The sequence below is a fragment of the Balearica regulorum genome, chromosome 2, assembly GCF_011004875.1.
Source record: "Balearica regulorum gibbericeps isolate bBalReg1 chromosome 2, bBalReg1.pri, whole genome shotgun sequence".
NCBI lineage: Eukaryota > Metazoa > Chordata > Aves > Gruiformes > Gruidae > Balearica > Balearica regulorum.
The window spans coordinates 12,385,026-12,410,187 of NC_046185.1; the positions used below are offsets into that span (position 1 = coordinate 12,385,026).

The following is a 25,162-nucleotide window of genomic DNA, read 5'->3' on the forward strand; positions in this document are numbered from 1 at the left end:
GCTTGTTTTGAAAGATTTAAGTTCAAATTTTCCATATCTTCCCTATCTGCAGATCTGAGGTGGCATTTAGTTAGCCATTTCAAAAGAAGATGGGCTGAACCAAACTGTTTATTTGAATGCACATTCATTATATTGCATCCAAGACTGTGAAGGCTAACTAAGGATTTTCCATTCAACCTTTTAAATTGCCTTAAATACTGCAATAAGAGCAAATGTGATGGATTTACCTCATCAAAACCAGCATGAATTCTACAAAACCCAAGCTGACCCAGCTGATCAATAGTCCACGTACTGAACACAGCAGTCCATCCAACATCATCACGCATTTCATTTTGGGCACTCTGACCTCTACGTACAACCAAAACAAGAGTCCAAGTGGCTAAGATGACAAATCTGGATTTCAGGCAGTAGTAGCAGAATCATGCCCTCGTTTTGTTTTTTGTTTGGTTTTGTTTTTAAGAATAACTCTTATTGTGCACATTTAACTTGGGTTTTTTTCAACAGGTCTGCCAGTTAGAACTCAGTCCCATAGCCTGAGCTGAATGTGTTACTAGGGCATACACCCCTTCCTCAGGCAATTCCAGGGTGGAAAGTAAGTCCAAAGTCAGTTATCAAGATTTTATCTTCTCAGTTACAAACACCTGGAAATTAGGAATTACAACATAATGGTGGGGCAGTAATAATTTTATGGTTATGTAGGGAGTGAAAATTACACTTTTGTGGTCTGTAACTTGGTATTTTTATTCTTAGAGTAGTGCCAAGAGCCTATTAAACTCAGAGATCAGTGCTAATACTCAAATCCAAAATCGTAAAACCCATAAAGATGGGAAACAAATATATTAAGCCCTCAAGCTCTAATCCTAGGGAGTCTTGAGATATCAGATCTAAAATTCACCTTGTCAAGCATGTCCTCACACTTCATGAATCTCTATAGGGAAGTAATCCAAAGTCCAGTGAAGTCAGCGGGAAAATTCTTTCCGCTAGTTTCAGCGGGTTTTGGATAGGGCTCCAAAAAAACAAAACTCAAGGAGAGCTACAGGAGAGCATCCAGAATATCATTTTCCAATGGTATAAATCATTAATCTATGACTCCTGAAGTTCCTGAGATACCAGTTTATGTTGAAATCAAAATGTTGGGTGGGAGGCAATAGGTACAGGGGTCAAGGGACAGCAAGCAGAATAATATGATTTCAAAACATAATAATGATTGGGGAAGAACAGCACAAATAGTGTTACAGCCCATGAACTTTCCCGGCAACAGTAATCAGAGTGATATTTTTTAATGACTGCTATATGTGCAGGGCAATAAAAGCATACAATTTTGTTGTGTTGCATACATACTAGAACTGTTCACTCCAACTTTTCTGGTAATTCAAGCACAAACAACTTAAAATTTTAACACTTGATAAATCACGTGAATTAAGAAAAACAGATTTTAATAAGTTGCAGTGTTACATGGTGCGTGAATGGAAGCTGTAAGCCTGAGAACACACACAGTAAGCATTTTCCAACAATATAGTTCTACGATTAAAGCAAAGGTCCTCTTAGAGTTGCAACACATCCTAAGTTGTGAAACAGGAGCAATTTGTTTAAGTGACAAATGAAAACAGCTTACCTAATCCTCTTAGAAGATCCTATCAATTAAGAAAAAAAATGAAAAAGTCTTCAAATGAAAAAGCCCACCTTACCAAAAAAAAAGATGTGAAGCAACATTTTCATGATATTTGTATTCACACGGCGGGAACTGTGGGAGTCTAAATAAGACTGCCAAGGTAATTACACTGGCTTTTTTCTACACAGATAGCAATTTTAATAAGTTTTAAAATAAGAACACTCACCTCAGTTTGAGCCGTAACTGGCAGTTCTATATTTTAAGGCAGTTAGTCACATCTTAGCATTTAGCATTCAAAGAATCTATTTTTTTAAAATAAGACTTACATTGTTTTCTCATCTCTTTAAGCTGATCCTTAAAATATAAATATTTTTCATTCTTTTGCAAATCTGAGTCACTGTTCTTGCTCTCCAGTGCAGTAAATTTTTCTTTTACTAAAGATTTTAAATCTGGTATATTTTCTGGTTTTTCTCGTTTTATCTGTAAGGAATAAGAAATAGAATGTTATTCATTATGACACATTTTAATACAAGACAAAAGATATCAAGAAAAAATTCATGACCGTAATCTCAGTTTCTTTTGACTACAGTCAGATTTCCTGCTCTGAAACCATAACCTCCAGGTAGTTACTTATTTCAGCAAAAGTAACTAAGAAATGTAGAGATCAACTTCTCGGTGTCATTTAACTCAGCTGCCACATACAGGGTATTTCTCCTTAACAGTTAACAGTAGGGAGAACTGAACCTTGCAGTCAAATTTACTTCCATGAGTGGTAAAGGTCAACATGTTAACAGGGACCAGCATAACACTGAACGTGGATGAAACCAATGAAACCAAACAATACAACTCTGTACAAAAAGTGAGAAGAAGAGTTTTCCACAAACCTCCACCCTCTCACCATTTCTGAGTCAGCTTTACAGAAGCTTACGATCTACAAGCATGATTAGTGTGATAACACCAGCAAAAGCAGTAGAGAGAGCTAATGTAAAAGGAAACCACCTCCATTTATTTGTGCTGTGTGAAGAAGAAGTATTATGCTGTACAGGCAGGAAAAAACACAGTTTCTTGAAAAGCACTTGCTTACAGTAATTGCATCTGGAATGATCTGAAGAATAAATGACTAGAAATAAAAGGGAAGTCATCACATAGGCAATAGTAAGATATTCCAAGAATGCAAAAAGCACTTTGGGAATCCCCCCCCAAAAAAATTAGGGTTTTCCCTTCTGTTTCTCAAGCCAACATTAAATTCTAGGGAACTGTACCTTTGACAGGTCTTCCTAAGAACTAGCTTACAGGTGGTGGGGACTGTGCTATGCAATCATGATCAGCAACAGCACAAACTCTGAAAGAAGGCAGACATCTGTCAAATCCTTAATGGTAAGCATTTTCTGAACCAGAAGAAGGCTCTTTCTATCTCAAATGTATGGCAAAACATGCCAATTTGAAAAAAAAGAAGGTAACATCATTTCTGCTGAGCCACTCTTCCCCTACCACAAACATTAAATTCTGCCTCTCACTGGACCATGGTACTATTCATTGTTGTGTTGGGTTTGCATGGCAAGGTTTTGGTAGCGGGGGGGGCTACAGGGGGGGCTTCTGTGAGAAGCTGCCAGAAGCTTCCCCTGTGTCTGACAGAGCCAATGCCAGCCGGCTCCAAGATGGACCCGCCGCTGGCCAAGGCCAAGCCAGTCCGTGCCTCTGTGATAACATTATTTAAGAAGGAAAAAAACAGTTAGAACTTTTGCAGCCAGAGAGAGGAGTGAGAAGAGGTAAGAAACTCTGCAGACACCAAGGTCAGTGCAGAAGGAAGGGCAGGAGGTGCTCCAGGCGCCGGAGCAGAGATCCCCCTGCAGCCCCTGGAGAAGACCATGGTGAAGCAGGCTGTCCCCCTGCAGCCCATGGAGGAAGGATGAGGGGGTGTAGAGATTCCACCTGCAGCCCATGGAGGACCCCACGCCGGAACAGGTGGAGGCACCTGAAGGAGGCTGTGACCCCATGGGAAGCCCGTGCTGGAGCAAGCTCCTGGCAGGACCTGTGGATCCGTGGAGAGAGGAGCCCACGCCAGCGCAGGTTGCTGGCAGGACTTGTGACCCTGTGGGGGACCCACGCTGGAGCAGTTTGCTCCTGAAGGTCTGCACCCCATGGGAGAGACCACCCTGGAGAAGTTCGTGAAGGACTGTCTCCCGTGAGAGGGACTCCATGCTGGAGCAGGGGAATGATGAGAGGAGTCCTCCCCCTGAGGATGAAGAAGCAGCAGAAACAACGTGTGATGAACTGACCGTACCCCCCATTCCCCGTCCCCCTGTGCTGCTGAGGGGGGAGGAGGTTGAAGCTGGGAGTGAAATTGAGCCCGGGAAGATGGGAGGGGTGGGGGGAGGTGTTTTAAGAGTTGATTTTATTTCTCATTCCTCTACTCTGTTTTGCTTAGTAATAAATTAGATGAATTCCCTCTCTAAGTTCAGTCTGTTTTGCTCGTGACGATAATTAGTGAGTGATCTCTCCCTGTCCTTATCTCGACCCACAAGCTTTTTGTTATACTTTTTCTCCCCTGTCTAGTGAAGGATGGACAGTGATAGAGCGGCTCTGGTGGGCACCTGGCCCCCAGCCAGGGTCAACCCACCACAATTGTGAAAGACAGGAAAAGAGCCTACTGAGAAAAAAATGGTTCACTTCATCAAATCATTTACAGGTTCCAGAGTTTACAGAGACCTTGGAAATCCTATGCAATATATTTTATTTCAAGAGCCAAAGAAATAATAAATGTTCATGTAAAAATGGATTTTGCAGATATATAAAATGCTACATAGCCAAGAAAACTTTACTTTCCTTTTAATCAAAGCAAAGCAATCTATAAATCTATTATTCCTTCCAAGAGTAAAGCCAGTTTGGCACATTTACTGTAGGCAGATGCGAGTTATGGCAAGAAGAAAAATAGGAAAATATCATGCACTGCCAGGTGATAGCATGTAGTTTTTAAAGGCACCTGGAGATAAAAGATTGCCTACTACAACATCCAGCTGTGAAGAGGAAAAACTCAGGAATACCATGGTACCAAAGGAGCACCGTGACTATGAAAGACCAACACTATGTCATCATAGATGCTCAGACTGCTGCATAAAGCCAAGCAGTAGCGTACAGTCCTTATCCTATGAAGCCTGACAAAAGGAGCAAAGGAAGACAGAACATCCTGTGCCCAGGGCAATGGGGGCAATCGTATGCACTCAAATTATTTGCCTGTGTCAGCATCACAGCAAACTGCTGCAAAAGAAGGTCCATCATAAGCAAAACCAACATCGTTCAGTACTCAGCTGGAGAAAAAACTTGACCATCAGGTGTATGCAAGCATGAGAAAGCAGTTACTAAATCAAAATACATTTAAAATCCAACACATTATAAGATAATGATTTGATTTGGACGACATGTAGTGCAAACATGCTCCTTTCTGCAACAACTCCATCAGGCTGTTTTCACAGACATTCTCTCTTTAATGTAAAAATAATATATAAACACAGGACCACACTCACAAGTATAGCCCAAATAACAACCTGTCACTAAGACCTGCCCTCATCGTGAATGAGAGCACTATGGCCAGATACCATATAGAAGATCCAGCTGTGCATACTAAAAAAACCCCACCAAAGTGCCTCTAAGTTGCTGATACTCATGCAAAGAGTAAAAGAAATTATGTGGATATTCATTACAGACACCCATCTTTAGCAAAGACAATGTCAATAATCTTCTCCTCTCCACAGGGACTATGTTACACATTTGTATAGTTGCATCAGGCTCTTTTTATCTTTTTCTTGACTCATGGAAGATTTGCGTACAGAAACTCACCAATATAACATCTTCAATCCTTCCCCCAGAGTGAAGGACCCTGCCAATGTTAGTTCAAATAGTGGCTCTCTCAACTACAACTTCCAGAAGTAAAGGCCTTTACACATATGAGGAGCAAAAGAGCAGGAACTGTAACTTAGAATGTTATGTTAGCAAAAAGGACAGATGTTTGAGAAGCTGCATTATATGCACACGAATAAGCCTTCCCCCTGCCACTGTGGAGCTACAAAAATTTGCATGTAGACATCTGTACTAACCTCAAGAGAACAATTATACAAAACCCTCCCTTGGCTACGTACCTATAATCACACCATATATCTACAAAGTAAAAGCTGGCATGCTATTTGCTAAAGCCAACGGTAACAATTCTACCAGTTATCAAGAAAACAAAAAAGTCTTTCACACCAGCTACATTCCCAATAGCAGTATATGACGCTGTGAAGCCAGTCCAGCAATGCAGCACATACGACGTAGGCTCAACCATCTAATATAGAAACCGAAAGAGTCAAATGAGAGAGATGGTCAAAGAATGCTCTTTCCTTTACTTTAACTTCTTTCACATTTACAGTTTAAATTCAGTTTCTGTTCACCTCCAGATGATTGCTTTCATTAAAATGATTAGTAGAGACACCACTCCTGACCACACTCAATACTGTACCATCACGTATGCTATTACTGAAATGCCAGGTAGACCTTCTGGAAGGTCAACACGTCACAGGTGAATAATAAGGCATGTCCACCCACTCTAATAACAACTAAATATGTTTGCTGTGCACAAGCAATTTCTCTTTGGTGCTGCATATCCTATCCCATGAAGAGGGTTGAGAATGGTCTAACCCAACAATGTAAATGAAAACAAATGAAAGAAAATGTGACATCGGTCCTAGTTCCTCATGGTGGGACAGAATTGCAACATCTTATAGACTGCATCAGCATAACACCCTTACAGGTACATTAGAGTTATCTTTAGTTCTCACCACCCGCCCCTACTCTACAGATTCTTGATGGATGTAGGGATGATGAGATCAGCAAAACAAAATGTACGAGGACAATACGAACATAGGATATGGCTAAGGGACAAGGCAAAATGATCAATCTTCAGGGCAACAAGTTGGGGTCATACTTCCTTTTGGTCTCAGCAGCATGTCAGCTAAATGCTTAATGGCAAACCTGAAGCCATTGGCATGTTCAATTTGTCAGTAAAAGTTACTTCATATGGGAACCATGAAAGACACGTTAAGCAAACAACTGTTCGTTTAGCAGCACTGTCAGCCAAAACCAGCATGCTAAGTAACACCTTGCACTCATTAGTCAATCCATTGAGAGTTACATTGATTTTGAAATGGGGTGGAGGCATACACACCCTACAAAGCATCCTGGAAATGACATATAACTATGAACTGGGAGTGTTCGGGACATATGGTAAAAAGAAGTATCAGTCACAACAGCTTGTTTACAGCAATAGAAAAAGCAAAAGCATCTGCTGTGACAGTCCCATAGCAGCAAAGAACCACATGGGTACTTACGTGGGAGCTCAGCAATAAGAGGGAGAACAGACAAGTTATACATGATAATTAATGATGCTCCATACATGATCTACCAGCAGTGCTGATAGGAAAACACATTTAGAAACACTAAAAAAATAATTGTTTAGAAAAACGTAGCTGTGGTTTACCTATCGAAAGATACATTTGCTCATGGCAACACACCACACCACCTGGTCACAGCTGATATGTGCAAAGAGGTTACTGCGTTTGATGGGCAATGCTTATGTAATGAGCCAGTTCATGGCAGGTCTTTGACTTCTGCCAGTATCTAGCTGTAAGGATGAGCCTTCCTTTGGTAGATTCTTTCACCAGTTGTGTGTCTAGTCCATGCATAAACCGTTAGACTACGCGTCCAAAAATCAGGCTTTTTGAAAGGCCAGCCTGCACAGCCTAAGGTAATAGTAAACTCAGGGTATTCTAAGGGGCAGTCTGGGGAATTTTTATTTCATCAATTACCATAATCACCAAATGGGTAATAAATTATTCTGTTCCAGACCAATCCCAGACCCAGTGAGATCAAAGGTACCATAGTATAAAATCGGACCAGCTTGCGGTATTGGTCTACATACAGTAAGGGATCAGTGTCTAAAAAGGCGCTAATTAACATAACTCTGCATGCAGCATTGCAGCATTTAGCAATTTGTCCTTCCCAGTATTACATCCCAAAACACTTTACAAACATTCAAGAATTTAGCCTCAAACGCCCATTGTGACATATGTACCATCGACTGTAGTTCGCAAATGGGGAGACTGTGGGCATGAAGAGATTAATAACTTGGCCTAAGGTTGCACAAGGAGACTGTGGCAGAACCAAGAATAAATAAATCCCGATTCTGTGCTTTGAGCACAAAGCCATCCTTTTACCTTCTCCTTTAGCTGAGGGAAAGTTTAAATTAACATGTTCGTTTGGTTCACTGTCTACAAAGAGGCCTGCAACAGTTTGTGGCTGCTTGGCAAACTTCGTGATAAAAGAGCGGCATTCTGCGTACCACAAAAATGCTCCGCTGGACTTTGCATCGCAGTGGTTCAGCATGTGACACTCCATGGTTATTTTTTAGCCTTTTCTTTCTTCTCTCTCTAGCACAGAAGTCCTTTAGCTGCACATTTTTAATGCTGTTGCTGTTCCTAGGTACCCTTTCTCAGGGCTACTTGTTTATGTCCCTTGGTTTTGGGGAGTTTACCATTGCCATGCATTTTATTTCTCAGAAATTCCTTGCCATACCTGAACCATGTTGAGGTTTCCTCAAACCAGTGACACAATGTGCAAAAGAACTATCTTTCCAAAGAATTCAGAATTCTCACCTTTATCTTTCAAAGCACACGTTATTTGTTCCCTGTAATTTAATCCCTACAAAATACAAACTTAAATGTTTAATTTATGGATATTATTGACATTTGGTATTTGTGAGGTAAAAAAACATTCCTGCTTGCTAATGACCTTTTTAATGACCAAGTCAGCTGACATGGCAGAATTTCTTCATTTTCCAGATTCCTTCTTGTTTCATTTATGAAAGGGAGGGTGATTAGTCAGTCACTCCGTGCTAAGAAGTTCAGAGGTATGTAGTTACCTAGATATTTATATCCTTTTGGGAAACCTGAAAAAGGACACGCTGATGTCTCCAGCTAACTCTAAACTCATAGTAATTTAGACTGTATTGACACTACAGCCATGCGCCTGGGCATACACTTACAGAACACTGATAGCAGCTGCATCTTTTGAAGAAAAACTTAGTATCTTATAGCTCCTGTTGGGACAGAATTTCTTGTCTCTGTGAATTTGATATTGTAAAGGAACTCAGTCAAAATGTTTGAGAGACAACTTCAGGTACTTCAGGATTTGGGGTGACCAGTGCCTAAGACATCCTACAAAGACCCAGTTTTCAGAACCTAGGTATCTCACACTTTCTGAATTGACATCACTTTAAAATGTCTGACCCAGACATGGACATGTCTAAAACTACTTATTTCAAAGAACAAATGCCAAGAATTGGCTGGCTATAGCAATAAGTACGGACACTGTCAAAACAGCCTCTCTGAGCATCTCCATCAGATAAAAATCACTATTCTTCCTTTATTTACATCTGCTATGCAACAAAATCAACCAAAAATGTACGTCACATTTCTTTCTTGTTTAACGATTCCTATGTCCTATTATTTCATCCTTACCTCACTAAATAATTTATTATTACAAATATGCAGCCTTTCAACACGCACATTTATTTTACCTCAGGGTAAGTCAAAGTTTGCTGTGATTATTTATTATAACCATTTTTTTTTTCACTGAGAGGGAAAATAACATGGGAGCTAAGTAAATTTGTGGGTTGAGTCACCCATACACTTTGTGAATCATGTGAGAACCAACTCTAAGTGAGTCACCACTGTAACTGAATCAGGCTGCAAAATTTCAGCTCAACCTAAACAGTCATTTATTATCCTTCAATGGCTGGATTCAAACCCTTAGCAAATATCAGATCATTTGTTGATGCACAAATAAAACACAGCTCTTGGAAACATCTGCAAGGGCAGTCAAAAAGGATATAATCATTGAGCAGCAGGAGCTGCGCTAGTTTGAACACAGCTCTGCTGCAGTCAGAACTGCCTAAGGGCCCACATCTGATTCAGGAGATCCAACACCTCTACACATCGTGGCTGCAGGGCTGGGACTCCGGTTGAGCAACACCTTCACAGACAATTGTGAAATGCCAAGAAAGGCATATTTATGAGGGCTGACCCATACTTATGACACATACTGCCTATTAAACCGGGCCAGCACAACAGAAAATGACTGTCAGCACGTTTCAAATATCCCAAAACTCTGCCAGAGTAACAGTCTGAAGGTGAGGCAGGGTTGCCATGGTTCAAAAGCAGCACATCAACATGGTGGTTGTAGCTAAGGTGTCCCCCATAATGGAATTCTCAGTACCTTCCATAGCTTCTTTTCCCCACTTTGAACGCAGCTGGAGGCGTTATACTTTTATAAAGTAAGCACGGAGTGGATGCGCTGCTGCTGGCTTACTGGGGTATATCCAAACGAACTCCTCGCAAGTCTTGGCACATCAGAGTCATTTTGGTAAGGCCAGAAATGGACTTCGGCCCACCCTGTTTGCTTTCGTTCTCCTGTTTAGAAAGGAGCCATATCTACAGAGTGGGATTAAAGTAAATGAGCACCAGGTGAAGAAACAAAATTGTCTGGGCGCAAATGCAAAGTTTAAAGCCTGAACAGCATTTCTTGGGTTTCCCATCTGTTAGAAGTTTCACCTCAGGTAAAATGCTTTACTCTGAGCACGTTTTAACAGAAAAAAAACCCCACTCTTTGGATTTTCCTCAGTTACCCACTATGGTAGAAACAAGACTGTGAACATCTTTTTGTTTCTTTCCAAGACGCCTTGTGCACTGCTTTGCAACGTGCAAAGGGGTAAAAAGAAGCAATGAAAGGGGATCTTACTGAAATACCAGTATTGAAATTACTTGCTACCAATACTGTAAAACTCATAAAGACGGCAATAAATGTGAGCATTAGAGGTAAGGTTTTCCCAAAGTGAAGAAAGTTAATGGATATTTAGCACCTCAATCCCTTCAGCATTTCTGAAAGCCCAACTGCCTGTGGTTTGCCGTGAGGGTTGGACTGAATTTTCTTAATGATTTCAACCAAACAGAAGTCTGTCTTCATCTTGTTTCTCTGTAGGTTTTCAATATATGAAGTATGAATACAAGAAAGCAAAAAATTCTACAGTATTTAGGAGACATTTATGAAAACACCTAAAAAATATGATTCAAGACACAGTGGAGGAGCAAGTACATAAATTTACTAATACCTTCTTCTCTATGTACTTTAAAGTTCTGCCACAAATATATGCAAGCTAATTTTGGTGCACTAGAGATATACAACATCTTGTTATATGTAGTTTTGCCTGAGCACAGATTAAGGCCTATAACAGCAAAAATAACTATTCTTATAAAAATGTTGCTTTGTTTTAACAGCATGTTAGAAACTGTAGGGCAGATGGTGCATCTGTTTTAGCAAGGTTGATTCAGCAAATGCATCAGGCTGTTCAACCAGTTTACCAAGCTGCTGATTAATTCACATATTTAGAAAATACATTAACATGGATATTAGAGCATTTTTTTTGGTCTTTAATATCCCACTCAAACTGATGGGAATTTAGACATTGATTTCAGTGGGAGCAGAAGAAGGCCCTAAGGTGATTTCAGATTAACAACCTGTTTACTCTTGCATGACTCTGCTTGGTTGACTGAGCTTACTAAAACCCATGTTTTCCACAGTGTGGAAATAAAGGGCTAAATCCTAAACCAAGTACAATTCAGTGTTATCTTCACCAACTCCTACAAAACACTGTTGATTTATGCCAGCTGTGAAGCTGATCCCTGTTTAAATACAAAGTGTGACTTATCCTTTGGAGAACTGCATACAGCATGTATTGTTAAAATCAGCTGATTTTCCAGAGGGATGTTTTCCATATTCCTTGGGTGTACCTCCAATGAAAGTCAAGCAGACCTTTTCAATTTTTACTCCTCTCATTTTTTTTTTCATGCATCTGATTACATTCTTTCCCCAAAAAGTTCTTCAGCACTGACAGCACTTCTTCCTCATACGCTCCAAAACAGCAATATGTGAGTCATGTTGTCATTTTTCATTAAGACTAAATGTAACCTTTAAACTTTTGGGAAACAGCAATAAGATTTCTAAGTACAAACTCGTGCTTTATTTGAATTGATATTAGTTGAAAAACATATACCCTGGCTGACACTTACAGCCTAGACTCACCAAATTAATATATCTGTATTAATATACAGAGCTAAGATGGCAATAATTCCATCAGGGTCAGCTCCACCTTTAACACTGAATTCAGTGATGATGCAGAGCTGCACTAACTAGAAAAAAAAAAAAAAAAAAAAAAAAAAGAGTGCAACTGCAGTATGCCCCCCAAATTTCCTCATAAGCAGGGAAGACCTACCTTAGTTACACTGCAGTGGGTGCAGAACACCTCACCTGCATGAGGTCCCAGTCTGTGCCCTGTGGCAGAACTGCCTTTTACTTTGCACTTTACTGCAAATGCCTTAGAGACAAGTGTCTCCCTTGAGCCTTTCCACGTATCACATTCTTCAATCACTGTTAGTGATGTTTTCCTATCCAGCTTCCTATTGGGACAGCCCTCAACAGAGTTATTAGCCACTAAAATCCAGGTCTTACTTCCATTCTTATCCTTCTTGATTTACCAGTTGTGGCTGACAGCTTGCACCTCTCCCCTTGTCTTGGCAAACACTACGTGCTTTCCTAGTACATGCACAAGTCATTCTTTTCTGTTAGGTTGCATAGGACACCGGAATGCTAACATACCCTTTTTGCTCTGTAGGTGTCCAAGGATATCTCAGTTCCCCAGTTTTTATAGGCTCCCTGCAAGCATTGTATCATCTGACAGAGAAGGATATTTTCAACTGCAATTCTTTTCCTTCTCTTTGCTTATAGGTCCAATTTTTGTTATTAACACAGTTTCAGCAAAGCCTCAGAAACAGAACAGTATCAGAAAATTAGCATTCAAAGGGCCTTCACTCCTAGTATGCTAAATCACGCTGCTGACATGCTCCTCTATAGTCACCAATTTTTGCAAAGACAACATGTGCTGTGTAGCAGCCTGGATTAATCTCGTTTACGTTACCACCCTACACATCCTTCCCAACAACTTTCAAAATTCCTTGGAGTCTATCCACACCTTTCCTGTTACCTATCAGAGCATCAAGAAGCTGGTTTTTGCCAGTAGATAACTGATGATGCCAGTCCCTGTCACTGTACCTCTTTGATTTTTGAAACAAATGCATTCACACTTTATCTTTCCTGGTCCTCCTGCTGTGGAAAAGCTCCTCATAAACATTTGGGAATAAATCTTTAAATCCTTCTTCAAAATCCTTGTTTAAAAACATCTTCCTTTATTATGATGCCCACAAACTCCTTCAGAACTGCCTGTTTCTGTGCTACGACAGCTGTGTGTCCTGCATGACTGAGCCCAAATTCCTGATTCCAGAGCATCCCTTTTTACATAGAGCCTCGCAAAACTGGCTCCTGAGAATTTTGACAAAACCTGAACAGCTTTTTTATTATAGGTCATTACATGGACTTCCACATCTTAGCTCAAAACCAACTCGCTTTGTACTCTCCACATTAAAGGAAACCTGAAAAATTGTGAACAATATAATAAGCTGTAATTAAACACAATATTAGTGATAGTAATACTGAACTGTAAGGTGAATACTGGATGCAATCTGATAGTTGACTGTAGAACAGAAAACACATAAGAAGAGGTTTTAAAAATTCAGAGACACTTGTTTTTCAATCTCTTGGAATTTATATGCCTTTTTTAAAACCAATCCAGGTTTAAAATTATAACTAAAAATGAAATAATATTCCAGCTCTCCAGCCAGTATAGATTCCTCCATTATACGTAAGTCCTTGATTTTTTCATGTTGTTGGAAGAAATTAAAATCCAACTTTAATTTAAAATGGTTTTTAAATAGTTCATAGTTAAAATAACAATTTCTGTAAATGAGACTGGTGTGTGACAGCAGTATTAACTTGCTCATGTCCGTAAAATGCAACAGCAGGGTGAGAAGAAACAGGGTAAAAATAAGAGTCCACAATTGAATTTATAAGGCTGAAGGAGATGGTTCTACCTGAGAGTTTATTTGCACGGCAATAGGAGAAAAAGGAGCACAAAACAGAATTCCTAAATGGGGGTACTCCTCGCATATACTGTTGAAATACTGTTTGTAAAAGCAAAACAAACTAAAAAACTTAACCTCAAATTTAAATATGCTTTTCTTAATATTGCCTTGGCTGACAAGAAAAGGGTATGGAGTAGAAATCTTGTCTCCGTAAGAACTTACTCACACAGGAAGTCAAACCAGTATGAGTTTGGCCATAATACTGAAAAAACTCGGTACTTTTTTGACTATCAAAACCATTCCCGTTATGCTGGCTGACAACCCCAGAAATTTGATGTTGTCCATGACTAGAAACTGTCATTCACTGTAAGATTTAAAAGCATAAAAAATAAGTCATTGCCTTCTAAACTTATCACTCTATGCATGCAAGTATTTCCTTTCTGTTATTTTCAAACTCAATGGATACATTTTTTTTCTTGTTCCTCAGCTTCTGCAATGCTATCAAATTTGTCTCCTCAAATTCTTTTAGGCTGCTAGCATAAACCCTATGCCAGCCAACTCTCTTGATCACATCTTCCCTGTCATTCGAACTTCTCCTTACATCTTCCTGAATTTACAGTCCTAGCTCTTATATTTAGTACTGGTTTTGAACTCGTCCTTCATCGTTTTACTTTGCTTTCCCTTTTTTAGCTTCTTTTGAAGCTCATCTCATCACCATTCATCATCATTTTTCAGTACTGCACTTTCTTTCTTATAACTCTATCAAACTCGCCTTTCCTTCATTTCTCTGACTCATTCACTGTATATCACATGCTAAACTGATTCCTTTCTTATTACTAGCCCTAATTATGGGAAGCCTCCATTCTTCCTTTTATATATTACATTCTCACCAAACACCAGCTCCTGAGTCACTGGCAAAGGATTTCGGGAGCAGACGGAGTAAGCGATTGCCTCCCCTCCACACACAGGTCAGCAGGTAGGTGATGCTGACCTCTTCGCAGGGTATTGTAGTACGTGTTCTCCCAAGCGTGCCCATTGATACGTACGAACATCCTCAGAGGGCTACTGCTGCGCACTTTCCTCAAGTGTCTGTGACATCCTTAAGTCACCTCATTATAAAGTGAAAATACACCATCCAAAGTGGAACAGTATAACTCACCGTCAGTAACTAAACCTTATGATTGCATCTCATGCTTCAACAGGGATCTTCTCTATGTCACAGCAAAATACTTAAATTTGACTTGACACTACTCTGTAGTTATTTACAATCAGATGAAATTTCAGTCAGTTCTCAGCTGATCACTTGCTATTTTGGCCAGTTCCTGTAGACTTAACTATTATCAGTCCCCATCATGTTTGCTCCCCTTTGGTTTTGTCTTCTGCCATGCAATATACAGTCATATGGTAATATTTCTTGCTTCCTGTGTTTCCGTTCACCACTGACCTCACCAGCACATTCTCTTGTCTAACTAAAGGAACTTTAGTTTTGACAGCAGACACTGCTCATCTCTACAAAATATAGGGCAGTTGATATCTGCCCTTGTTTCTCAAGTTCACAACAGACTCCTGTGATGAGCAATGAGGAATCTCATCTTGTTATATAAAATACTACACGTAAAAGAACCCAAGAACAGGACAAACGACTCCCTGAGGAAGTTATGGATTACAATCAGTAAACAGATGGATCATTAACTGGTCAACCGTTTCATTGTTCTCATGACAGAGAGAAAGAGACATGTCTACTGCAAAGTTGGGTAATAAAACTGAAAAAGAAAGAACACCCAACTCACTGGCAGAAGAAAAAACCTCTTTTGCAGAGTCACTAACTCAAAATGGAATAATTAAAATTCCCACTTCAGAAGCTGCCGCTTTGAAGTGGAACTGCAGATCTCTATTTGCATATTAGGAATGCTTGTGTCGATTTCCATGCTCCATCTGGGCAAGAGATTGCAGATGAGGATGACAAGGCCCTGAAATAGGACAAATCAAATGGATGCGGACTCATGAAATCCTGTAGAGATAATTATGAGTCTCTCAGGATGATGTAATTAGTACATTGGCATGGTTTCCTCCTTTAGCAGTAAATATATTTTAACAATATGTAATGCCTTTATGTCTGCTATTTAATGTGTCAGCCTTGCTAAAAGTCCTTTGCACCCTTCTGTTTGGTCTGTCAGCACCATTGTAAGTCCCTACTTTGTGGCAGACAACTAGATGCACAAAAAGAATAAGTCATAGCAAAGATGCAAATTGTAGCACTTAAGCTTTAGAGATCCTGCTACCTAATGCAATCCCCTCCTCAAATTTGACAGTCAGGCTTTTTGTAATATGGATGGAGAAAGCCAATGTCAAAAAACAAGAATCACAAAAGCCAGCTATCTAAGCAAAGATTGTCTAAGAGACAGGGAGTCCTACTCCTCTAATGGCAATGGGTGCCTCCACCGCAAACCCTTTCCTTGAGACAGTTGCTTAAGCCAGGCAAATCCTTCCTCATAAACAGTGATGAGAGAAATCCACATACTATCAGTTTTAATATCTCAGTGGTTAAAACAGTCATCAGTAAGGTGAGTGACCCGTTTTCAAATCTCTGCTCATCCCATATTAGTTGTCCTAGCCCATAGGCTATTGGGTATTCAGGGGTAAGACATCTCAATCTCTCCTGTTTGAAGTTGTTCCACTTTGTATAACTAATTAAAAGATAATTGGAGCAAGTACTTGAACCTGACTCTCCCACATCCCAGGTTATTGCCTAACCATTCAGTCTCTCATTTTGTTTCTGCAAGGTTCTTAAATCATGTAGGCACTTTTGAAAATCCTATTCTCTGCATTTTGCATGCAAATATTCACAGAGCAGAAAGTCACACTCATTTCAGAATTACCACTACAAATATCTTCCATTCTTCTCATACATAGTACCAGCTCTCTTGCTCAATGGTGAAAGCTAGGTGGTTGGTTGGTTTGTTTGCTGGAGGGGGGTTCTTTTTCAAATCCTTTGTCACAATACAACCCATTTGTGCAAGTACAACACCAGCTTTTTCTGTGGTTCTTAGTTCTGATTCCTGGCTTGCAGAAGGCGACGAGAAGCCTCAAACGGTAATCATAGATAGCAGAATAAAAGGATATTGGTCTTTCACAATGATTGATGATCGTTCTTTGGATTCTAAAAATATGGTATGGACTTCAGAAAGCACATGATGTAATGAACAGCGCTCTGCCCTAAAGAGCTCACAAAGTAAATGATGGACCTGGCACACAAGCAAAGACGCAATATAAACCACACATCGGGAGAAACAGAGATTACAAATCCAGGATAATGAAGCACAAGTGAAAGCTTGTAAGGTATTTCAAAATAAGGAGAGCCTGGTATAACAGGCATTTGTTCAAGGACTATAAGGGCATCATGAGCTGATAAGAGGAAGATAGCAGACTAGGGAAGAAGTAGTTTAAGAAGTAGTACACATGACAAAGTAATTCAAGGAAGGTTGTTCAACTGGTCTACACAAGCAATAAATGTTTACATTTACTTTACAGTTATCCCAGTATAAAACTTGCAGATTCTTTTATTTCATTTCACCTTACATGTCCTATAAGAGAATTTAACAAAATAAAACAAAACAAAACAAAACAAAACCCCACCACAAGAAAAGCAAGAATGCAGGGAACACTGATATAACTATTTTAGTTTTGTCACTGGCAAAACGTTCCCCATAAACAGAGCCTTGTTTCAAAATGTGAAGTAACTACAGTCTGAGAAGAGATGAGGGAAAATTTTAGAAATGTTGGGTGAACAGTGGGTTAGGAAAAATTAAGAGTCCAACAACAGCATTGTGAAATGTTCAATGCAATGACATTACACAGCAAGCAGGGGAAGATCTGATTCAAAAAAACAAAATTTTGGCTCTGCAAAACCACAGTGTCTCATTTATGGTTTCCAGAAATGTTTTTCCAATACAGCATTCTGTTAGTCTTCAGCTTACAGGAGTTCTTCCCCATAGCAGAGGCTTGTGTTGATATAATACAAGCACAAACCAAACCCCAGAACAAAAGGTTAAAGTCTTTTACAATATTTAATTTCTGCAGAGATTTAAACATTTAAATATGTCATTACAAAACAAAATGACTCAGTATAGATGTAATTCAGATGTACCAAAATGCATTAGTCATTCAATAAAACAGGCACTGAGGATTTACTAAAAATACTCTACAGAAAAAAATAACAACATATATTTACTTTGCTGAATGGTTGTTGTGGAAAGCACATAAAACCAAATCCTGTATAAATCACCCTAATTTGCCTATCCCGAAACTAGGACTGCTAGTCTAGTCCTAAAGCAGCACGGCTAACTCACGTCCAGGTTCCAACCCTTGTTCTGAACAGCAGTGCAAGAGAAGCAATGTGTGATGTGACCACAAGGCAAGCAAACAGGGCAGGGACTTAACTAACTAACCGGCAGCGTGAGGAGGTCCCTGCCAGGTGGGAGTCTCACTAGGGGCAGAGTTAATTTACATCAGCTTCCTACTCATCCAGAGGTGAGGCGGTGCTCCTTAGGGAGCCCTGCCATCAGGACACAAAACCAGAACCAAAGCAGTTAATAGGGCAGTTGGAATGCAGGGAGCGTAAAGAAATCCCAGACATGTCACCGACAGAAACTGCTCCCGCAAAGTGACATAGGACAGGTCACCAGTGCAGCCCTTCTGGTACTCCATGGAAGTGCTGAGGGTACATTCTGCCATCCAGGGCTTGGACTGCTCAGACGCCCAGTACTCCTCCCTGGGGCAGGGAGCTGGGGAGGTACCTTCTGATCAAGTCACTGCTATGCTCAGCAGCTGCCAAGAGAGGTCAGCGGGCTTCCCTGCATCGGGGTGCTGCACGGGAGACCTGTAGGATCTTTGAAGAAATTTCTCCAAGACACAAGCTTAAGCTCCACTGGGATAGGAATTACCAGACATCTGCAGGAAATACAAGACAGCTGAGAGGAAACAGTCTAGGAAGTTCCTGGAGCGTGTGGAAGATAACTTCCTGACACAGCTGGTGAGGGAACCAACTAGGGAAGGCACCCTCTGGACCTCTTGTTATGAAACGGAGAAGGACTTGTGGGTGATGTGACAGTTGGAGGCCATCTTGGGCGGTCACGAAATGACAGAGTTTTTGATTCTTGGAGAAGTAAGGAGGGGAGGCAGCAGAACTGCTACCTGCTAACTTGGACTTCTGGAGGGCAGACTTTGGCCTGTTTAGGAGACTGATTGAGACAGTCCCTTGGGAGGCAGTTGTGTTGGTTTTGTGTGGCAAGGTTTTGGTAGCGGGGGGGGCTACAGGGGGGACTTCTGTGAGAAGCTGCCAGAAGCTTCCCCTGTGTCTGATAGAGCCAATGCCAGCCGGCTCCAAGACGGACCCGCCGCTGGCCAAGGCCAAGCCAGTCAGTGCCTCTGTGATAACATATTTAAGAAGGGAAAAAACAGTTAGAACTTTTGCAGCCGGAGAGAGGAGTGAGAAGAGGTAAGAAACTCTGCAGACACCAAGGTCAGTGCAGAAGGAAGGGCAGGAGGTGCTCCAGGCACCAGAGCAGAGATCCCCCTGCAGCCCATGGAGAAGACCATGGTGAAGCAGGCTGTCCCCCTGCAGCCCATGGAGGAAGGATGAGGGGGTGTAGATTCCACCTGCAGCCCGTGGAAGACCCCACACCAGAGCAGGTGGAGGCACTTCAAGGAGGCTGTGGCCCGTGGGAAGCCCATGCTGGAGCAAGCTCCTGGCAGGACCTGTGGATCCGTGGAGAGAGGAGCCCACACCAGAGCAGGTTGCTGGCAGAACTTGTGACCCCGTGGGGGACCCACGCTGGAGCAGTTTGCTCCTGAAGGTCTGCACCCCGTGGAGGAGACTCACGTTGGAGAAGTTCATGAAGGACTGTCTCCCGTGAGAGGGACTCCATGTTGGAGCAGGGGAACGATGAGAGGAGTCCTCCCCCTGAGGATGAAGAAGCAGCAGAAACAACGTGTGATGAACTGACCGTAACCCCCACTCCCCGTCCCCCTGTGCCGCTGAGGGGGGAGGAGGTTGAAGCCAGGAGTGAAGTTGAGCCCAGGAAGATGGGAGGGGTGGGGCGAGGTGTTTTAAGATTTGATTTTATTTCTCATTCCTCTACTCTGTTTTGCTTAGTAATAAATTAGATGAATTTCCTAAGTTCAGTCTGTTTTGCTCATGACGCTAATTAGTGAGTGATCTCTCCCTGTCCTTATTTTGACCCACAAGCTTTCCGTTATACTTTTCCTCCCCTGTCTAGTGAATGAGGGCAGTGATAGAGCGGCTCTGGTGGGTACCTGGCCCGCAGCCAGGGTAAACCCACCACAGCAGTCTTGAAGGGCAAAGGAGTCCAGGAAGGCTGGACATCCTTCAGGAAGTAAATCTTAAAGACATAGAACCTGTGACAAGACAGGGAGCAGAGTGAAGCCCCCATAGTCCAAGGGGAAATGGTTAGAGACCTGCTACACCACTTAGACACACACAGGTCTATGGGGCCAGAAGGGATCCACGCCAGGGCACTGAAGGAGCTGGCGGAAGTGCTCACCAAGCCACTTTCCATCATTTATCAGCAGTCCTGGCTAACTGGGGAGGTCCCAGTTGACTGGAGGTTAGCCAATGTGACGCCCATCTACAAGAAGCGTGAGAAGGAGGATCCAGGGAACTACAGGTCTGTCAGTCTGACCTCAGTGCTGGGGAATGTCATGGAGCAGATAATCTTAAGTGTCATCACACGGCACATACAGGACAACCAGGTGATCAGGCCCAGTCAGCACGGGTTCATGAATGGCAGGTCCTGCTTGACTAACCTCATCTCCTTCTATGACAAGGTGACCCGCTTAGTGGATGAAGGAAAGGCTGTGGATGTTGTCCACCTGGACTTCAGTAAAGCCTTTGACACTACTCCCCACAGCATTCTCCTGGAGAAACTGGCTCCTAACAGCTTGGATAGGTGTACTCTGCTGGGTAAAAAACTGGCTGGATGCCCAGACTGAAAGAGTTGTGGTGAATGGAGTTAAATCCAGTTGGCAGCCTGTCACAAGTGGTGTTCCCCAGGGCTCAGTACGGGGGCCACTGCTCTTTGATATCTTTATCAATGATCTAGACAAGGGGATCGAGTACACCCTCAGTAAGTTTGCAGGCCACACCAAGCTGGGCAGGAGTGATGATCTGCTTGAGGGTAGGAAGGCTCTACAGAGGGATCTGGACAGGCTGGATTGATGGGCTGAGGCCAACTGTATGAGGTTCAACAAGGGCAAGTGCCAGGTCATGCACTTGGGTCACAACAACCCCCTGCAACGCCACAGGCTTGGGGAAGAGTGGCTGGAAAGCTGCCTGGTGGAAAAGGACCTGGGCGTGTTGGTCAACAGCTAGATGAATATCAGCCAGCAGTGTGCCCAGGTGGCCAAGAAGGCCAACAGCATCCTGGCTTCTATCAGAAATTGTGCAGCCAGCAGGACTAGGGAAGTGATCATCCCCCTGTACTCGGCACTGGTGAGGCCACACCTCGAGTACTGTGCTCATTTCGAGTCCCCCCACTACAAGAAAGACACTGAGGTGCTGGAGCGCATCCAGAGAAGGGCAACGAAGCTGGTGAAGGATCTAAAGAACAGGTCTTATGAGTAGTGGCTGAGGGAACTGGGGTGGTTTAGCCTGGAGAAGAAGAGGCTGAGGGGAGACCTTATTGCTCTCTACAACTACCTGACAGGAGGTTGTAGCCAGGTGGGTGTTGGTCTCTTCTCGCAAGTAACAAGTAGTAGGACAGGAGGAAATGGCCTCAGGTTGTGCCAGGGGAGGTTTAGATTGGATATCAGGAAAAATTTCTTCACTGAAAGAGTTGTCAGGCACTGAAACAGGTTGCCCAGGGAAGTGGCTGAGTGGCCATCCCTGGAGGTATTTAAAAGACACGTAGACATGGTGCGTAGGGACATGATTTAGTGGTGGACTCGGCAGCATTAGGTTTATGGTTGGACTCGATGATCTTAAAGGTCTTTTCCAACCTAAACGATTCTATGGTTCTATTCTATGATTCTGAGAAGAAAGGTATGATTGAAGGACCAGGAAGAGGATATAAACTTGCAGAGGGCAGAAGCTGGAAGCCTGTGACTTCAGGTAACTGGAATAAAGCTCTGTTTCCTCTTCCAGCTGTGCCTAGCTAAGAGTTACAGGAACAGCAGGGGGTGTTTGGGCAGAAAATTCTGAGTGGGTATCTCAAGTCTTTGGATTAGTACTAGTACTAAAGAAAGCATCAGTTAGTGGCTGATGATGATCCCCAGTGTGAAACAGAGGAATCCATCCCTATTATGCAGGTGAGTCTGTTGGTTGCCCAGAACCTAGATCACTGATGTTGCAGAGAAATTGCCAATACTCATCCAGCCTTCGCAATTCTACCTCTTGCTGCTAACCACTGTGGGACAGAAGTAACACAGCCAAGGGAAACCTTGAGCAGCTCAAATGGAACAGAGAGCTCAGAGTAAACATGAGAAGGCAGAAATCCCAGTGGTGCTCTCTGCAATCCTTCTAGTCAATGGAGAGGCCTGGCTAGCAGATGTAACCAGCAGACTGATGCCTGGTTGTACAGCTATTGTCACCAGCAAACCTTGGGGTTTGTTATTACAATGCTTCATTCAATGAAGATGGACTGCTACAAAGATATGGAAGTGACCTGACAGAGAAAAACATCTCTGTGAAAAGACTTGCTATTCTAGTGAGGATGGCTTTAAACTAAATTCACTGAGGAATGGGTACTTGACCCAGAGGGAAGGGAAGGGGGGAGAAAGTATGTGTGAGAAAAGGCTGCAAGGGAAAGTTACACATTTCTACTCGGAGAGAGGGCATGCAGAGGCTTACCTCAGGTGTCTGGATACTAATGCACAGAGCTTGGCCAACGAACAAGAGGAACTGGAAGTCTGTGCACAGTCAGAGAGGTCTGATGTGATCAGGATCACAAAGACTAAATGGGATAGCAACCATGACTGGAACAGTGTGGTGGAGGCTGTTCAAGGAGACCAAGCAATGAAGAAGGGCAGCTGCACTTTCTTACAAAGCACCTCCTTGTCTATGCAGAGGTCCAGCGTGAGACCAGAAGCATATCTGACAGGAATCTTCTGGTCAAAAGCAAAGGCAAAAGCAACATTGGCCAGGCAGCAGGGGAGCTTGTCACACACCACCTGCCCAAGGGGACGAGGTAGATAAGGCTGTCTATAAACAACTACCAAAAGCAACCCAATTACCAGCCTTGGTCCTCATTAGGGATTTCAACCATGTAGGCACCATGACATTGTGCAAGCAATTCAGGATATTTCTAGACTGCATTGGTGATAACTTTTTAATGCAAATGCTAAAGAGACCAAACAAAGGTAATATTCTACGTGACCTCTGTACACAAACAGAGGAAGAACAAGTGGCAAATGTGGTCACAGATAGTAGCTTGGGAGCACTGACTACAAGCTGATTGCATTCAGGATCCAGAAGAAGATTGGGAAAGTAAGCAGAAGAATTAGGACTCAGGATTTTGTGCAAGTGGACTTTGGGCTATTCAGGAGATGACTCAGCAGAATCTCCCAGGAAGCTGACACAAAAGGTGCCTAGCACCTTAAGAAGCACTTACTGAGAGCTCAGGAACAAATAATACTGTTGTACAAGAAGACTGGACATTTCAGTAGAAGACCACTTGACTAAGCAAGGACCTTCTTAATGAACTGTCATGCAAAAAGACAGCACACAACAAACAAGAACAGGCAACAAAAAAGGACTAAAAAAGCACTACTTTGGCACCTAAGAACAAAATTGGGAAAACCAAAGCTCATTTAGAATTAAACCAAGTGAGGGATATAAAGAGCAGCAAGAGGGAATTGTGTAAGTTCAAAGGAAATGTGGAGATATTACTGAATGGAAGAGACAACCTAGTGATTGTGCAGATGGAAAAGGCTGAAGTACTCAATATGTTTTTGCCACAATCTTCACAGGCAAAGATTACTCCTAGATTTCCAGGTGTACCAGGATGGTTTGGGAAGGAACAGGTTAGGGACGACAAATTAGGAATGAGTTAGAGCAGCTGGATGAATTCATCTACAAGGACAGACAAGATTAATCTGAAAGTGCTGAAAGACTTGGCTGACATGACTCCAAGACTCCCTCCTGTCATCTCCAGAAAGACCATGACAATTGGGGCAGGCCCCTGAAAACTGGAAAAGGGCTAGCACTATGCCTGTCTTTAAAAAAGGCATGACAAAAAGAAGTCGATCAGCTACAGGCCAGTTAGCCTCACCTTAGCCCCTGGAAAGATTACATACCACATCTTTTTGGAATCCACCTCCAAACATGCAGAGAACAAAAAGGTAATCAGCAACAATCACCATGGACTTACAAAGGGCAGTTCATGCTTGATCAAACTGATTGCCTTATGGGATGAACTGACCTAAAATGCAGATGTGGGGAGTGTGGTGGATGTAATCAAATGGTCTGATACGTAGATTGACAATTACCAGGACAGCTGGGCTCAGAGGGTAACACTCACAGTAAACATTAGTTTGACATCCAATTGGTAGCCAGTTCTAGTGGTGAACAGTAGGGGTGAAAATGTTCAATATCCTCACCAATGACCCGGATGATGAAACACAATGCACTCTCAGCAATCTTCTAGACAAGACTAACCTAGTGGTGCTTGACACATCAAGCAGTAGAGTTTTAATCAAGAAGGAGCTTGAGGAAATTTAGGACTGGAAATGTCAAGTTCAACAAGAAAAGTTCTGCAGCTTTTCTAGGGGCAGCGTAAGCCCATGCATCAGTGCATGCTAGGAAATGACTGGCTTTGTAGCAACGCTGCTGAAGAGGACAGGGAGGATATGGCAGATGCCAAGCACAATGTGAGGAAATGTTCTCACTGCTAAAAAGGCAAATTGGATACCGGCTACCTTAGGAGCAGCATGGCCAGCAGGACAAAGGAAGTTACTCTCCCCCTGTATGAAGCACTGATTAGCTGACAGCTGAAATACTGCATCAAGTATCAGGCTCCCCAGTTCAAGAGGTACGTGGAGAAACTGGAATCTGGGGAGGGGCTGTGGGCTCATGACTGATAGACATTAAAGCAGCTGGGTTTTTTAGTCTGGTAGACAGGAGGCTAAGAGAGGCAAAAGCTACTTGAAGAAGAGTTAGAAAAACAGTGGAGCCAAGCTTTCCTCAAGTAATGAAAGTACATATAAAATCACAATTTTTTTCTGACAGTGCTATCGACTCAGTGCTTTCTTTTTTAAAAATTAAGACATGCTTTGTTGTCTCTTGTTCAGTATCTCCTGTAATAAACAGCCCATAATCACAACTTAGTTGACCATATATATAATCCCAGTTGGTCCACCTTTCTAGTTTATAACACTGTTGATGGGGATATAAAAGGCATTTTTATGTTCACCAATCCAGGAAATCTCAAGGACTGATCTTAAAACTTTCAGATTTTGATCTATTAAAATAAGT

The 25,162-nt window shown here is 42.1% G+C and overlaps 1 protein-coding gene across 2 annotated transcripts in view; it reads right to left on the bottom strand.

The window, feature by feature from the left end:
• NSMCE2 (NSE2 SUMO ligase component of SMC5/6 complex) overlaps window positions 1-25,162 on the bottom strand; it is a 138,681-nt gene that overhangs the window by 69,556 nt on the left and 43,963 nt on the right. For both annotated transcript variants that reach the window (XM_075743337.1, XM_075743336.1), the window contains one exon: window positions 1,939-2,092. In XM_075743337.1, the coding sequence (XP_075599452.1) occupies window positions 1,939-2,092 (154 nt within the window). The remainder of the gene's footprint in view (window positions 1-1,938; window positions 2,093-25,162) is intronic.